Source organism: Pleurodeles waltl, chromosome 3_2, assembly GCF_031143425.1.
Source record: "Pleurodeles waltl isolate 20211129_DDA chromosome 3_2, aPleWal1.hap1.20221129, whole genome shotgun sequence".
Taxonomy (NCBI): Eukaryota; Metazoa; Chordata; class Amphibia; order Caudata; family Salamandridae; genus Pleurodeles; species Pleurodeles waltl.
This window is the reverse complement of record NC_090441.1, coordinates 173,770,801-173,786,333: the sequence shown is the minus strand read 5'-3', so window position 1 is coordinate 173,786,333 and position 15,533 is coordinate 173,770,801. Positions and strand designations below refer to the sequence as shown.

The 15,533-nt window shown below is 47.3% G+C and overlaps 1 protein-coding gene across 2 annotated transcripts in view; it reads right to left on the bottom strand.

Moving 5' to 3' along the window:
- The window catches only part of VIL1 (villin 1), a 119,357-nt gene that overhangs the window by 43,297 nt on the left and 60,527 nt on the right, over positions 1-15,533 (bottom strand). For both annotated transcript variants that reach the window (XM_069227102.1, XM_069227103.1), the window contains exons 12-15: positions 14,564-14,701; positions 4,868-5,026; positions 4,300-4,479; positions 309-454 (exon numbers count right to left, since the gene is read on the bottom strand). In XM_069227102.1, the coding sequence (XP_069083203.1) occupies positions 309-454; positions 4,300-4,479; positions 4,868-5,026; positions 14,564-14,701 (623 nt within the window). The remainder of the gene's footprint in view (positions 1-308; positions 455-4,299; positions 4,480-4,867; positions 5,027-14,563; positions 14,702-15,533) is intronic.

Below are 15,533 nucleotides of genomic sequence, written 5' to 3'. Positions count from 1 at the left end.
GTCAGTCACATTTCAGCTGAGTTTGACACGCGACTGACTCCGCCCTTGCTCTGTTCCTGAGGAACACCGAACTTCCAGGAAATCTCCCATTTCCTCATCCCACTCACATTCTCAGAGACTCAGGAAAAGAGTGGCTGCATTGAATGAATCAATGGCAGATTAATACATGGACAGAGGTGTTGAGAGTGATGCCTTTTTTCTTGTAACATGAATCTATTGAGGAGTAAACGTAGAAAGGCTCCTCCCACATTACGAACACTAGACCTAGATGGTGTTCATGCACCCGCCCGACATGCCGGCTGAATTACCTCTTGGTGTTGGCATACTGGGATTTGCCTCCCAGAGACACCCAGAAGTCATTGGGCTCTTGCCCTTCTGCCACCACCGTCTTCTCACTTTTGGAGATGAAGTCAGCCACGCTCTTGGCCATCTCCCGCTCATCACCACTGCAGCCCTGCAGGAAGACAAGAGTCAAAACATTCAATTTCATGGTTCAAGTGGCAGCAGTGTGTCAGGGTACCGCATCTAATGAGCCGCAGTCCAGCCCAGCAGGCTTCGAAACGCATGCGCAGGACTCCAAATGTGAAAGTAGATGCAGCCACAATCAAAGAGCTTTCTACTGCCAGCGTCAACTTGGTCTCTTGGTTGCATGTCATACTGTACTGTACATGTGCCTCTGTTGTGGCATCATGCCAGGCCAGGTTTCTTTCTCTAGCATGTAAAAGATCATCTTGTAGAAAGTGATTAGGGCATACAGATTTACATGCTGACTTCCCATAGGACAAATCCTCTAATTGAAAGGTCACCTACTGATATGCCACTGGTTTGCAGCTTGTATCAACAAAAGATTGTTAGAAAAAGGCTCTAAAATTGTTCTCTCAATTGCAAGGCCTCATAATTCCTTTTTGGTAAAATATAGAGAGGAAATTGGAAGTCCTCGAGTTTTTTCTTTTGACCAGTTTGGATCTTTTTGGTTTTTTTGGTCTTTGCTTGTAGTAAACAAGCATTCTGAGAGCATGCCTTATTCTCACTTCTGACTCTTGTTTTGGTAGCAGACGTTCCCTTTTGCTACTTAAGCATCCAAGTGAGTAGCTATTTCATTCAATCACACCAGGCAGGCAACATATCTAGAGCCCTTTATGGCATTGTGGGAGTTGCAGTCTTGAGAGTTGCAGTTTCTTGAGCTCAATCAAATTAATTACAATGACTGGAAGAGAGAAAGTCTTGGACTGAACTTAACTGAGATGACGTCACAGGACCAGCCTCCCAGGCATGAGAATACTCACCCCTCTCCCTACACCCTTGCGCAGAGGGTTCTCACACAATATGAGGCAGATATGAGACTTAAGACCATCCAGTCTCTCCATGTTGTAATGATGTAACATGGCTCCATGCCAGGACACTGGGCATGGAACCAGCTTGTTCTGAGGATTCTGTGATGCAGGGTTCTCTGCATGACAGTTGATATGCTGGCTGTTGGTTGAGGCTGTAATAAATACCTCCTACCACATATCTTCATCTGGTGTGGATTCACTTCATTACATTGGGTGTCAAAATTGGTCAAAATATACCTCTCCAAAAACTATCATTAAGCTGTTTAAAAATGCTGTCAAGACGGATGATGGTCGCATCTGGAATCATAGTCGTGTAGCACATTTTGGGGGGTGTGGCCGACAGGAGAGATGATACTTCTGATCGTTTTCCCTCTGACATTGATTTAAGGTCTGATAATACTCGTAGGAGTGTCAGAACACGCAGGTTTCCTTTACATTTGCGTGATTTTGTGTAGTTCTTTCTACCCTCTTTTTCTTTCTGTTCAAATGTGTTTTTTGTTCTCATGTTACTTCTGTTCTAATGTAAAGAGGAAGAAGTGTAATGATGTAACATGGCTCCATGCCAGGACACTGGGCATGGAACCAGCTTGTTCTGAGGATTCTGTGATGCAGGGTTCTCTGCATGACAGTTGATATGCTGGCTGTTGGTTGAGGCTGTAATAAATACCTCCTACCACATATCTTCATCTGGTGTGGATTCACTTTATTACACATGTCCCATCTGGTTTTCCTCAAAGAACCTCTAGCTTTGCACTAGAATGTTTAGAAATTGTATTTCCTGCTTCTGTCATAGACCTTTTATTGTATTTCCATATTCTACGTTCACGCTTACTAAAATTCTGACCTGTTCCAGTCATTTAGCCCCGATATTGTTGTCTTGTGGTCCATACCATCTAAGCAATCTTGTGTTTTGATCAGTTTATCCCGGTCTGGCTTTGAAGGTGGTGTGTTATGTTTCCTGACTCATAATGGTATGGATTTCGCATAGAAGGAAGATATTGAGGTTCCTCCTCATGTCCTGAAGGTCTTCCTCCTGGTATTTGGTGACCCCCCATCACAGATAGGTCCTCTGTTGCACATAATGGAAGAGATGTACTTCTTGCTGCTGATGCTTTAAGGATCCTCAAACTGGTGTTTGATGGATAAGCATCTCTCCAACTCTTTGTGGTGCTGGGTCTCTTAATGAGGGTTTTCAGGTTCAACATTGTAGTTTGGATGGTCCTCCATCTCAAAGTTGTTCTGTAGCTCTTATTAAAGCATCACTTTTAGGTTTCTCTTGGTCCTGTTTGAGGATCCTCTTGGTCCATCTCAGAACTGGCATGTGTGTCTTGTAATAAGAAGGTTTTGCTGTCCTGTTTGTATATATTTGGTGGCCCTCCATCTGAGATTGGTACAGATATTCTTCTTATAAAATTAAAAGAATGTGACAGGACTCATCTTGGAGGTGTTTTTTCAGTTGTAGCTGGTGGTGTGTGGGGTACTCAGATCTTAAATAGGAGAGGTTTGAGTTACTTCTGGTGGTGTTTGGTGCCCTCCATCTCAGAGTTTTCCTAAATGAAAAAAAAAATGATAAGATCCTTCTTTGCAGTGTTTTTCAGGATTGTTTTGGTGGTGTTTGGTGGTCCTCTTCCTTAGAGTGTTGTTGCATTCATTAGAAGAGTAATGATGTTTGTTCTGATGTTTTTTGATGCACATTAACTCTGAGAGACACAGAGGGTCATTCTGACCCTGGCGGCCGGTGGCCGCCAGGGCCACCGACCACGGGAGCACCGCCAACAGGCTGGCGGTGCTCCAACGAGCATTCTGACCGCGGCGGTTCAGCCGCGGTCAGAAGCGGAAAGTCAGCGGTCTCCCGCCGACTTTCCGCTGCTCGTGTGAATCCTCCATGGCTGCGGAGCGCGCTCCGCAGCCATGAGGATTCCGACCCCCCCCTACCGCCTTCCTGTTCATGGCGGGAAAGCCGCCATGAACAGGATGGCGGTAGGGGGGGTCGTGGGGCCCCTGGGGGCCCCTGCTGTGCCCATGCCAATGGCATGGGCACAGCAGGGGCCCCCGTAAGAGGGCCCCGCAAAGTATTTCAGTGTCTGCCTTGCAGACACTGAAATACGCGACGGGTGCCACTGCACCCGTCGCACCTTCCCACTCCGCCGGCTCGATTACGAGCCGGCATCCTCGTGGGAAGGTCGTTTTCCCCTGGGCTGGCGGGCGGTTTTTCAGCAACCGCCCGCCAGCCCAGGGGAAAACTTGTAATACCCGCCGCGGTGTTTTGACAGCGGCACGGTATTTCGGAGGGGGGAATTCTGGCGGGCGGCCTCCGCCGCCCGCCAACATTGGAATGACCCCCACAATGTCTTATAAGGGACGATATGAGGCTCTTTTTGGTTGTGTTTCGGTTTTCCAATTCTGAGTAACGCTGGGTGTGAAATAGTAGAGTAGGTCTGAAGTTACTTCTTTTGGTGCTTTCCTTCTCTGAGTGATCCTTTATTTCTTAAAATAGAGGGGTTTGAGGTTATGTTTGATGATATTGGGTGGCCTTCCATCTCAGAGGGGTCTGGTAAGTCTTGAGAAAATGTTAAGGTTTCACATCCAGCTATGTTTAGGTTTCTGTTATTAATACCTGGTGGTCCAAGATCTCACAGTGATTCTGGCATCTTAAAATATGGTGATATGTGTTTCCATCATGTGGCGCTTTGTGATTTCTGTCTCAGAGAAGGTGTGCATTTCATAATGGGAGGTTTCTGTGGGCTTGTTTTAGATGAATCTATTGCTGGCTTTTGGTAGATCTCTGTCTCTGAGTGGTGCTGCACCTTATAATATAATGGAAACCTATTCTTTACCTTTCTAATTCCAAGGCTAGCATCATAATATCTAAAGCCTACATTCCTAAACTACAGGTAGCAGTGTAGTGCCCTGAGATTAACTCCCCATATGACAGGTAGCTGCTATGGGATGTTCCATGACTTACCTTCCCATACCATAGGTAGCAATGCGAGACTGTCTTTAGTACAAAGACGTCATTGGAATTGAGTGAACTGGCACGGACAGGAACTTCAATAGCCTTGGTGTTGTACTCGTTGGTGCCATGGACGTGGAAAAGTCGAATAGGGGGATCTGGAGTATCATTGCCTACTCGTGAGGTACCACCCTGCAAAGAACATAAAAGGAAGGAAGTAATGAATTCTTAACTCAGGTCACCATTCTGTGGCATACACATCTCACTCACTCAATTTTTATGGGCCTGTCAGATTATCACTGCCACACACTCACTCATTTGCCCACTCACAGGTGTTTACTACCTCTCACTCACTCACTCACTCACTCATTCACTCACACTTCTAGGGGCCATGGGTTATCACTGCTACTCACTCAGCCACACACTCACTCACACATTTACTCACTCATTTACTCATCCATATTTGAAGGATCCACCAGATGTTCACTGCCACCCACTCACTCACTCCTTTAGGGCCTGCCAGCTGCTCACTAGAGCTCACTCACTCTTCGAAGCTCTGCCAGGTGTACTTATCACTCACTTCATAAACCACCAGTTTTCCTCTGAAGATGGCCATGAGGTGGGCGGGCTCCTTGCCCATTGGCACGCGCACTTGCACTGGCTGCCCCTCATACTTTTGATCCAGGGTAACCGCTTGGAAGGCTGAGGCAGTGATCTCATCTTGAGAGGCATGACGGCCCTGCAAGAGCAAGAGAAACTGTGTGAGATGGTGGTGGGTGATGGGACAATGAGGTACCAAGTGAGCTGAGAGGTTCACAGAGGATACCCGGAAGTCAATATCACAGAACAAGCGAAGACATATTCATACCAGAGCAAAACAGAAAGCCACAGCACAAAGGGAGGCAGGGAGGCAGGAAGGCAGGGTCTCATTAGCACAGAGAGCTAGGCAGGCAGGGTGTCATTAGCAAAAAGAGCTAGGAAGAAAGGGAGTCACTAGCACAGAGCTAAGAAGGCAGGGAGTCATTAGCACAGAGCTAGGCAGGCAGGAAGTCATTAGCACAGAGAGCTAGGAAGGCTGGGAGTCATTAGCACAGAGAGCGAGGAAGGCTGGGAGTCATTAGCATAGAGCTAGGAAGGCAGGGAGTCATTAGGACAGAGAGCAGGGAAGGCAGGGAGTCACTAGCACAGACAGCTAGGAAGGCAGGGAGTCATTAACACAGAGCTAGGAAGGCAGGAATTCATTAGCACAGAGAGTTAGGGAGACAGGGAGTCATTAGTACAGAGAGCTAGGAAGGCAGGGAGTCATTAGCACAGAGAGCAGGGAAGGCAGGGGGTCATTAACACAGAGCTATTAAGGCAGGGAGTCATTAGCACAGAGAGGGCTTGGAAGGCAGGGAGTCATTAGCACAGAGAGGGCTTGGAAGGCAGGGAGACACTAGCACAGAGTGCTAGGAAGGCAGGGAGTCATTAACACAGAGCTAGGAAGGCAGGGAGTCATTAGTTCAGAGAGCTAGGAAGGCAGGGAGTCATTAGCACACAGAGAGCTAGGAAGGCAGGGAGTCATTAGCACAGAGCTAGAAAGGCAGGGAGTCATTAGTACAGAGAGCTAGGAAGGCAGGGAGTAATTAGCACAGAGAGCTAGGGAGGCAGGGAGTCATTAGTACTGAGAGCTAGGAAGGCAGGGAATCATTAGCACAGAGCTAGAAAGGCAGGGAGTCATTAGCAAAGAGCTAGAAAGGCAGGGAGCCATTAGCACAGAGAGCAGGGAAGGTAGGGAGTCATTAACACAGAGCTAGGAAGCCAGGGAGTCATTAACACAGAGCTAGGAAGGCAGGGAGTCATTAGCACAGAGAGCTAGGAAGGCAGGGAATCATTAGCACAGAGAGCTTGGAAGGCAGGGAGTCATTAGCACAGAGAGAGCTAGGAAGGCAGGGAGACATTAGCACAGAGCAAGGAAGGCAGGGAGTCATTAACACAGAGCTAGGAAGGCAGGGAGTCATTAGCACAGAGAGCTAGGAAGGCAGGGAGTCATTAGCACACAGAGAGCTAGGAAGGCAGGGAGTCATTAGCACAGAGAGCTAGGAAGGCAGGGAGTCATTAGCACACAGAGAGCAAGTAAGGCAGAGAGTCATTAGCACAGAGCGCTGGGAAGGCAGGGAGTCATTAGCACGGAGAGCTAGGAATGCAGGGAGTCATTAGCACAGAGAGCTTGGAAGGCAGGGAGTCAGCACAGAGAGCTTGGAAGGCAGGGAGTCACTAGCACAGAGAGCTAGGAAGGCAGGGAGTCATTAGCACAGAGGGAGCTAGGAAGGCAGGGAGTCATTAGCCCAGAGAGCTTGGAAGGCAGGGAGTCACTAGCACAGAGCTAGGAAGGCATGGAGTCATTAGCACAGAGAGAGAGCTAGGAAGGCAGGGAGTCATTAGCACAGGGAGCTAGGAAGGCAGGGAATCATTAGCACAGAGAGCTAGGAAGGCAGGGAGTCATTAGAACAGAGAGCTAGGAAGGTGGTGAGTCATTAGCACAGAGAGAGCTAGGAAGGCAGGGAATCATTAGCACAGAGAGAGCTAGGAAGGCAGGGAAGGCAGGGAGTCATTAGTACAGAGAGCTGGAAGGCAGGGAGTCATTAACACAGAGCTAGGAAGGCAGGGAGTCATTAGCACAGAGAGCTAGGAAGGCAGGGAGTCATTAGCACACAGAGAGCTAGGAAGTCAGGGAGTCATTAGCACAGAGAGCTTGGAAGGCAGGGAGTCACTAGCACAGAGATAGGAAGAGAGGGAGTCATTAGCACAGAGAGAGCTAGGAAGGCAGGGACTCATCACAGAGAGCTGGGAAGGTGGAGAGTCATTAGCACAGAGAGAGGTAGGAAGGCAGGGAGTCATTAGTACAGAGAGCTAGGAAGGCAGGGAGTCAGCTAGGAAGACAGGGAGTCATTAGCACAGAGAGAGCTAGGAAGGCAGGGAGTCATCAGCTCAGAGAGCTTGGAAGGCAGGGAGTCACTAGCACAGAGCTAGGAAGGCGGGGATTCATTAGCACAGAGAGACAGCTAGGAAGGCAGGGAGTCATTAGCACAGAGCGCTAGGAAGGTAGGGAGTTATTAGCACAGAGCTAGGAAGGCAGGGAGTCATTAGCATAGAGAGGGCTAGGAAGACAGGGAGTCATTAGCACAGAGAGCTTGGAAGGCAGGGAGTCACTAGCACAGAGCTAGGAAGGCAGGGAGTCATTAGCACAGACCTAGGAAGGCAGGGAGTCATTAGCACAAAGAGAGCTAGGAAGGCAGAGAGTCATTAGCACAGAGAGCTTGGGAGGCAGGGAGTCACTAGCACAGAGCTAGGAAGGCAGGGAGTCATTAGCACAGAGAGCTAGGAAGGCAGGGAGTCATTAGCACAGAGAGCTGGGAAGGCAGGGAGTCATTAGCAAAGAGAGCTTGGGAGGCAGGGAGTCACTAGCACAGAGCTAGGAAGTCAGGGAGTCATTAGTACAGAGAGCTAGGAAGGCAGGGAGTCATTAGCACAGAGCTAGGAAGGCAGGAAGCCATTAGCACAGAGAGAGCTAGGCAGGCAGGGAGTCATTAGCACAGAGAGGGCTAGGAAGGCAGGGAGTCAGTAGCACAGACAACTGGGAAGGCAGGGAGTCATTAGCACAGAGAGAGCTAGGAAGGCAGGGAGTCACTAGCACAGAGAGACTTTATTATTCCTTCGTGGTGAAAGCGTTGCAGCTTCTTCTGCTGGCAGGGGGGCGACGCTCCTCCACCCTTATGGAGGAGCCGCCCCTGGTGCCAGGACCTGAAGCACAATCTCTTGAGGGATGAATGTAAGGAGAAAGAAGTCCTCTGTTCCAGGTGCCTGGCCCCTTCACAGGCCTCTCTGGATGTTGACTGAAGGTTTGTTGCACGCAAGGAGCTCTTTGGGTGTGAGTGCACAATACGTATCCTCCTCACCTCCTTGAGATCAGGTAGAAAAACATAACTGAGGGAACTCTAACCCATTTTCTTTCTACTTCCCTACCTTCCTCCATGGCATGAGCTGAGGCCAGCAAATCCCTTCCTTGTTACCCATGTGTGAATGAACAACAAGGAGCAGAGACAAGAGACGAAAAATCTAAACACAGCAAGCCCCCACCGGAGGAGACTTCTGCCCACACTATGTACCAACAATACAGTAGAGGCACCTGCACGTATTTACAAGAATGGGTGGGACTCACTTACAAGGATGGGAAGAAGTCCCTTTCTGAGCATGGTATCTTTGATATAGAGAGATGAGCAAACTTGTACAAGAAACTGAAGGTTCCCAAAAGTAAAGTAGCTGCTGAGGAATAGCCTCTCTTCCCATAATGGCTTGAGAAGGTAGAAACCCTAGCAGGATCTCAAGTCTGAAGCATGCCCAGGAGAAACTAGAGTATGAAGCTAGTCAGTTAGGGTTTGTATTCCAACTGTTCTGCCTCCTCCGTGATTATTCCCCCAAGATCACTGAAACACAGGAAGAAGAGAATGACAGCGAGGACCCAATCATCAGTAGGTGCCAGATATGTTCCCAATGCCGGCGAACGCGTGCAGCTGCTGATGCACCCACAAATGGGGCCGAGCTTGCGGGACTGGACCACAAGGAGGCAATGCACAAGCTAGTGCTGCATTCTGACTGACTGATCAGAAAGTGCCCGTAGGGGGGTGCGAGTGAGGAAACAAGGGGCTGATTCCACTACTGTAGATCAGTCCAGGCGCCTTGTACAGTCCGTCCTGGGGTGTAGAGACTGTCTAGCATGAGGCCCTGCTATGAAACTAGAAAGTTTGAGGCAGACTGCTGAACAATTGTCTAGAAGGTGTTTCACTTCTCCCCATTGAAGTGACATTGCCGATGAGGGCTGTTCCTTTACTACTCTCCATCCCTTGAGGGACTCCCCCGAGGCCGGTGGTAGGATTATAGTCCACGTCCCATGGACTCCTTCTGATTCAATGAGCATTAGGAAATAATTCCCCAGTATCAGAGAAAACACTACTCATTTTCGTGAGGAAGGGCAGAGAGTATTCAAACCAGGATGGGTGGCTGTGAAGCAATGACTATGACTGGTGGTGGTGAGCAAATTGGGAGAAAGATTAGTGGAGAAGTCAATGAGGCTGAGAGTGGCCCGGACAAGGAAGGAAAGTAGAGTGCAGCGAAGGATGCTCTGTTGGATGCAATCGTAGATGTCTGTCTGGTGAAAACCATTGGACTAAGATCTCTAACTTTAAACAAAATAACGATGAAGCATTGGCTGATTATTTGGATATATTTAAGGGTGTGTTCGAAAGGTACTCGGGTATAGCCTGTCCAACAGTGATGGCTCAGGAAGCTGTAGGTGCTGCTTTTACACATGGATTGTTACTAAATTTCAGAAGTTCGGTAATGACCATCTGCATCAGAGAGCAGACTAAGAAATGGACCGAGTTGGCGATGGTTGCTAACCATTGCGTGGCTTCGCAGGACAGGAACAAAGAAAATGCAGAATTGAAATGGATGTTTCTGAATTTGCAGAATATGCAGAGAACAGTCAAGGGTGTGGGATGTTGAGTCCTGCAAAAGGAAGATGAAAAGGGGAGGGAAGAGGAGTAGGGAGAGTTGTGAGAGGCAGTGGAAGTGGGCAGGGGAGCGCCCAAGGAGCAGTAGATTCATGTTCTGATTGTGGATAGATGAGGCACTGGAAATGTTTTGATTGCATAAAACTCATATCCTGTATTTTAGAACAGCTCAAAGCGTTGTGACTATACCATGAATCCCTTAATCCCAGGGCTTCTATGTAGATTGTGTCATTAATGGTAAGCATACTACTTGTCTTATGTACACAGGTGCTAGACCCTCTACAAACCTCTGAATTCTCCACTTTACCTCTCTCATGCATGTTGAGAGATGTAGTCGGTATTTCTAACCATTGAGTTCCTCATCGTATTTCTAACCCTGTGTTCATTTCCCTGGGATCCATTAGTCATAAACGTTCCTTTTTTCACAGGCCAACTTCCCTAGCTAATCAGCCAGGCCGAGATAGGATTTGCAAATTAAGCTGTACTATGTTTTGTACTCCGGAAGCAGTGTTCTTAAACATACCCCATCAACAAGAGAACAAGGTTCTCACACTACTGTGCGAGAGTATACATCTCTAAAGTCATGTGAATTAAACTGCCATGGCTTCTGATTTAACTGAATTGCTTTCACAGGTACCACCTACAGTGCGGTCCACAGGGGTCAACATTGTGGGGTTCATGTCAACAATGAAACCAGTGAAGATTGATCTTCAAAAGAAGATAACCCCAGTATCTGATAAAACTTGAGGCGGAGGAAGGGGTCCGTCATGTAGTATCTACTGTTAATAAATGCAATACCCAGATTCTCCCAACCCGCAAAGCAGGAGAAGCCGACATGTATAGGTTTGTTCAGGACCTTAGGGCCTTTAATAATAACATTTTCCCAAACTTCCCTTTTTCCCTAATCCCACCACCAGATTTCCTTGTATCCTCAAAAAACACCCAGTGGTTTACTGTTGGTGATCTATGTCCATTTTCTTCTCCATCTCCACACGTGAGTAGAGTCAGTATCTCTATCCCTATGTGCTAACATTCCAAAGATCTCAACCTTTTTCATGGATTGTGAAGAGCCCTCTGAATCTTTTCCCAAGCCCTAAAGAGGGATCTAGACAAATTGGTTTTACCCTGGTGAGCTACTTAACTTCAATATGATGACAATTTGCTTTTGGCATCTGTTACTCTAGATCACTGCAAGTTGGATTCCATCTGTCTCCTTTCTGAATTGGCTAATAAAGCGCAAAAGACTTCAAAGTAGAAATTGCAGCTCTGCCTTCCCCGAGTGAGGTACTTTGACCATGAAATCTCTGCTGGCAAACTCCACCTCTCTTCTGAACGAGTTGAAGCAATGCATTCATTGTGCTGCTGTGTAACTGTCTCCCAGAAGCGTGCCTTTTCAGGTATGCAGACAGTGGATCCTGGGCTATTCTGAAATGGTGAAGCCTTTGGAAGATTATGTCACAAAAGACACCCTTGAGCCCTTGAAGTGGTCTAGTGAAACCGAAATTGCTTATGTGAAAATTTAGTCGGCACTAACTTTCTCAAGTGCTTCAGTGCTGCCTGGATATGCTAAACCTTTTACTTTGTGTTGCTATGAATGTTATGGATTTGCACTTCAAGTTAGTATTTTTCAATCCTGGAACTGGCTGGGCTCCCACCATGTTTACTATCTGTGATGGCTGCCACACATCTCAGGGTAGCATCTGAAAATAATGTATTGAGCTCTCATTTACTGACGCTGTGCCTCATTCTGTGGTATCGCTCCGCCTCACTATTAAAACCCAGCATCTCTCTACAACTCATTTGTCCTGGTATGAAATTTTACTGCTGTCCGCTTCTCAGATTACCATGATCTAGTTGTAGGAAGTTGACTCTGTATGTGCTATTTCAAAGTAAGGAATAGCATGCACAGAGTCCAAGGGTTCCCCTTAGAGGTAAGATAGTGGCAAAAAGAGAAAATACTAATGCTCTATTTTGTGGTAGTGTGGTCGAGCAGTAGGCTTATCAAAGGAGTAGTGTTAAGCATTTGTTGTACATACACACAGGCAATAAATGAGGAACACACACTCAGAGACAAATCCAGCCAATAGGTTTTGTTATAGAAAAATATATTTTCTTAGTTTATTTTAAGAACCACAGGTTCAAATTCTACATGTAATATCTCATTTGAAAGGTATTGCAGGTAAGTACTTTAGGAACTTTGAATCATTACATTAGCATGTATACTTTTTACATAAAACACAAATAGCTGTTTTAAAAGTGGACACAGTGCAATTTTCACAGTTCCTGGGGGAGGTAATGTATTGTTAGTTTTAACAGGTAAGTAAGTCACTTACAGGTTTCAGTTTTTGGTCCAAGGTAGCCCACCGTTGGGGGTTCAGAGCAACCCCAAAGTTATCACACCAGCAGCTCAGGGCCGGTCAGGTGCAAAGGTCAAAGAGGTGCCCAAAACACATAGGCTTCAATGGAGAGAAGGGGGTGCCCCGGTTCCAGTCTGCCAGCAGGTAAGTACCCGCGTCTTCGGAGGGCAGACCAGGGGGGTTTTGTAGGGCACCGGGGGGACACGGGTCAGCACAAAAAGTACACCATCAGCAGCCCGGGGGCGGCCGGGTGCAGTGTGGGAACACGCGCTGGGTTTCCAATAGTTTCCTATGGGAGACCAAGGGGTCTCTTCAGCGATGCAGGCAGGCGCCTGCCAATGTGTCCTGACTACTTATATGTGTTAGTTATCACGTATATTTTCATGATGAGGGCTTGGAGGGGAAGGCCCTAACTGTTGCTTGGCGGAGGCTGTAGCAAGTGTGCACATAAACACACCCAGAATCTATTGGGGAGTTTACTGACCACGAGTTTAAGCACTCGGGTCTCCATTATTAAAACGTTCCACGTGACTGTGGTAGCTACCAAGTCCCATATTGTCAGTGTGGCAGGGTAGGCAACCCCTATGTGTGGCTGCCAGGTGTGGGTCTACCCTCTCCCAACATTACAGAGGCGTACTCTTGTGTATGTGCAGATGCCGTCATGGTAGCTAAGTGGTTACTTGGGATTTTTTCCTTTAGGTCAGCGTAGTGTGATGGATTGCAAGTAACCGTGACAAACTTTGTGTCAAGAGTAGAATGGGTAGCTTGCAAGCTCTGGGAATAGACCAGCATTTCCACTGTGTATATCACCCAGAATCAACGAGCAAGGTTGAGGGGGAAAATGGTACCCTCAGGGACAAGATAGATAAAATATACTCAGAGACTGAATTAAAGTGGCCTGACACCCCGCCATCAGGACTATGGTCCCTCAGAGTGATTCCTTCAAGGAATACAAAATTGTGTCTGCATGAATTGATCATAGACGTCCCATGATACTTCCCTCTAATCCCTTACTTCCCAAAGCCAATTTGGAATTATAGTTGAATAATGATGAAGTCTTGCAATAGTGCGGAAAACATATCCAATATCTTTACAGTTTCTGTTCACATGTGCAAGCAACCTTACCTGAGTGTCCGATCGAGGCGTGCTACTCTCTCCAACATGGCAAATGGATTTATATTTGTGTGCACCTGAAGAAGACCGCACTAGAGCCTCCCTGGTGTGGACCCTTTCAGATCCTGCTGATCAGAATCACAGCTATCAAGTCTGCCAACTTGGATCCACTTTTCTCACTGTAAGCAAGTTGTTCCTCCTAGAGATAACAGTGATCCTGCTGCTGCTTCAGGGCCTGTGCCTGGCCCTGGATCTTCTGCTGAAACTGTTGCTGCTGCGGCCCCATTGCATGCCGATGGGGGAAGGTCTTCATGTCCATTTTCTCTGCCATCCCCACCACCACTACCATCATCACTGTATGTGATCTTGCACCTATGGATTCTCATCACTTCTACCTCTGTCCGAGGTAAGCAGCCTCCTTCTTCTAGATACCAGGTCCCCCCCGTGGGCCTGGCCTGCTACCTTCACCGTTGCTCTGAACAACTGAGTTTGCTTTCTAAAATATTTGTATTGAATTTTCAATTGCCAATTACATGCAAAGACATTGAGGATACAAAATTAGCGCTCAACAAAGCTTGACAACACAAGTGGATTATGAGAATAGTTGCATGTACAGTGAATGAGAATTACAGCATCTCTTTGAGGGATTGCCTGAAGTCCTTGCAGTACATGAAATTACGGAGTGGTGTTATGCTCCTCAATGAAACCAACAATAAACAGAACGAGAATAGGAGAATTAGAACTCAGGATGATGAGGTGGCGGGAGCTAGCATGCGGGTATTGGGACATCGGGAGAGCACAGCTAATAGAGTGAGCTGCTAGTACGGGCGGTGCGTGAGCTCTACTCTGAACATCTCATTGGTGGTGGGATACATTCTTGAGCAGAATGGAGAATTATCCTAAGGCAAAACTGTACTGAATCTTCTCCTGCGTGGATCCACCACTCTACCTTTAAGGGTAACTCTTACTTTTTGTTGTTGGAAAAGAACAGACAGCAGAGAGTGATATAGAAAGTCTTGAACATAGTGCGACCTAAGGATCAACAGCCCAGAGTCAGCTGGGATGCCATAATTGCAACAATAAGCAGGAAAGGAAGATGACGGAAAGACATGCGCTAGGGTTACGAGCTGATAGAATTGAGAGAGCCTGTTTGTTGGTATAACTGGGTGAGATACAAACCGTTGTGTGGCTCATTCAATAGCACTAGATAAGCTGGGAAAGTGGAGTACCGTTGGGCGATCCCATGCATCTCACCTGCCAGATGTAGAGGATGTAGTGCTTTTTGCTGTTGACCAAATAAGTGTAGAGGATGAGGTAGCAGTCGCCGCCATACAAATGTCCCAACCAGCGCTTCTCCACTGGCACCAGCTCCAGGTTCTCCACTCGCCAGACCTGTAGAGAGACGTGAAGGGTGAGCATTGCGGGGTGTGGAAGCATGAGTATAGCAAGGTATGGAAGCATGAGTACAGCGAGGTATGGAAGCATGAGTACAGCGAGGTATGGAAGCATGAGTATAGCAAGGTATGGAAGCATGAGTACAGCGAGGTATGGAAGCATGAGTATAGCAAGGTATGAAAGCATGAGTACAGCGAGGTATGGAAGCATGACTATAGCAAGGTATGAAAGCATGAGTGCAGCGAGGTATGAGAGCATGACTATAGCAAGGTATGGAAGCATGAGTGCAGCGAGGTATGGAAGCATGACTATAGCAAGGTATGAAAGCATGAGTGCAGCGAGGTATGAGAGCATGACTATAGCAAGGTATGGAAGCATGAGTGCAGCGAGGTATGGAAGCATGACTATAGCAAGGTATGGAAGCATGAGTGCAGCGAGGTATGGAAGCATGACTATAGCAAGGTATGGAAGCATGAGTATAGCAAGGTATGGAAGATTCAGTATAACATGGGATTGAAGCATGAGTATAGCAAGGTATGGCAGCATCAGTATAGCAAGGGATGGAACCATCAGTATAGCAAGGTATGGAAGCATGAGTATAGCAAGGTATGGAAGCATGAGTATAGCAAGGTATGGAAGATTCAGTATAACATGGGATTGAATCTTCCATACCTTGCTATACTTATGCTTCCATCCCTTGCTATACTCATGCTTCCATACATTGCTATATTCGTGCTTCAATCCCATGTTATACGGAATCTTCCATCCCTTGCTATACTCATGCTTCCATCCCTTGCTATACTCATGCTTCCATACCTTGCTATACTCA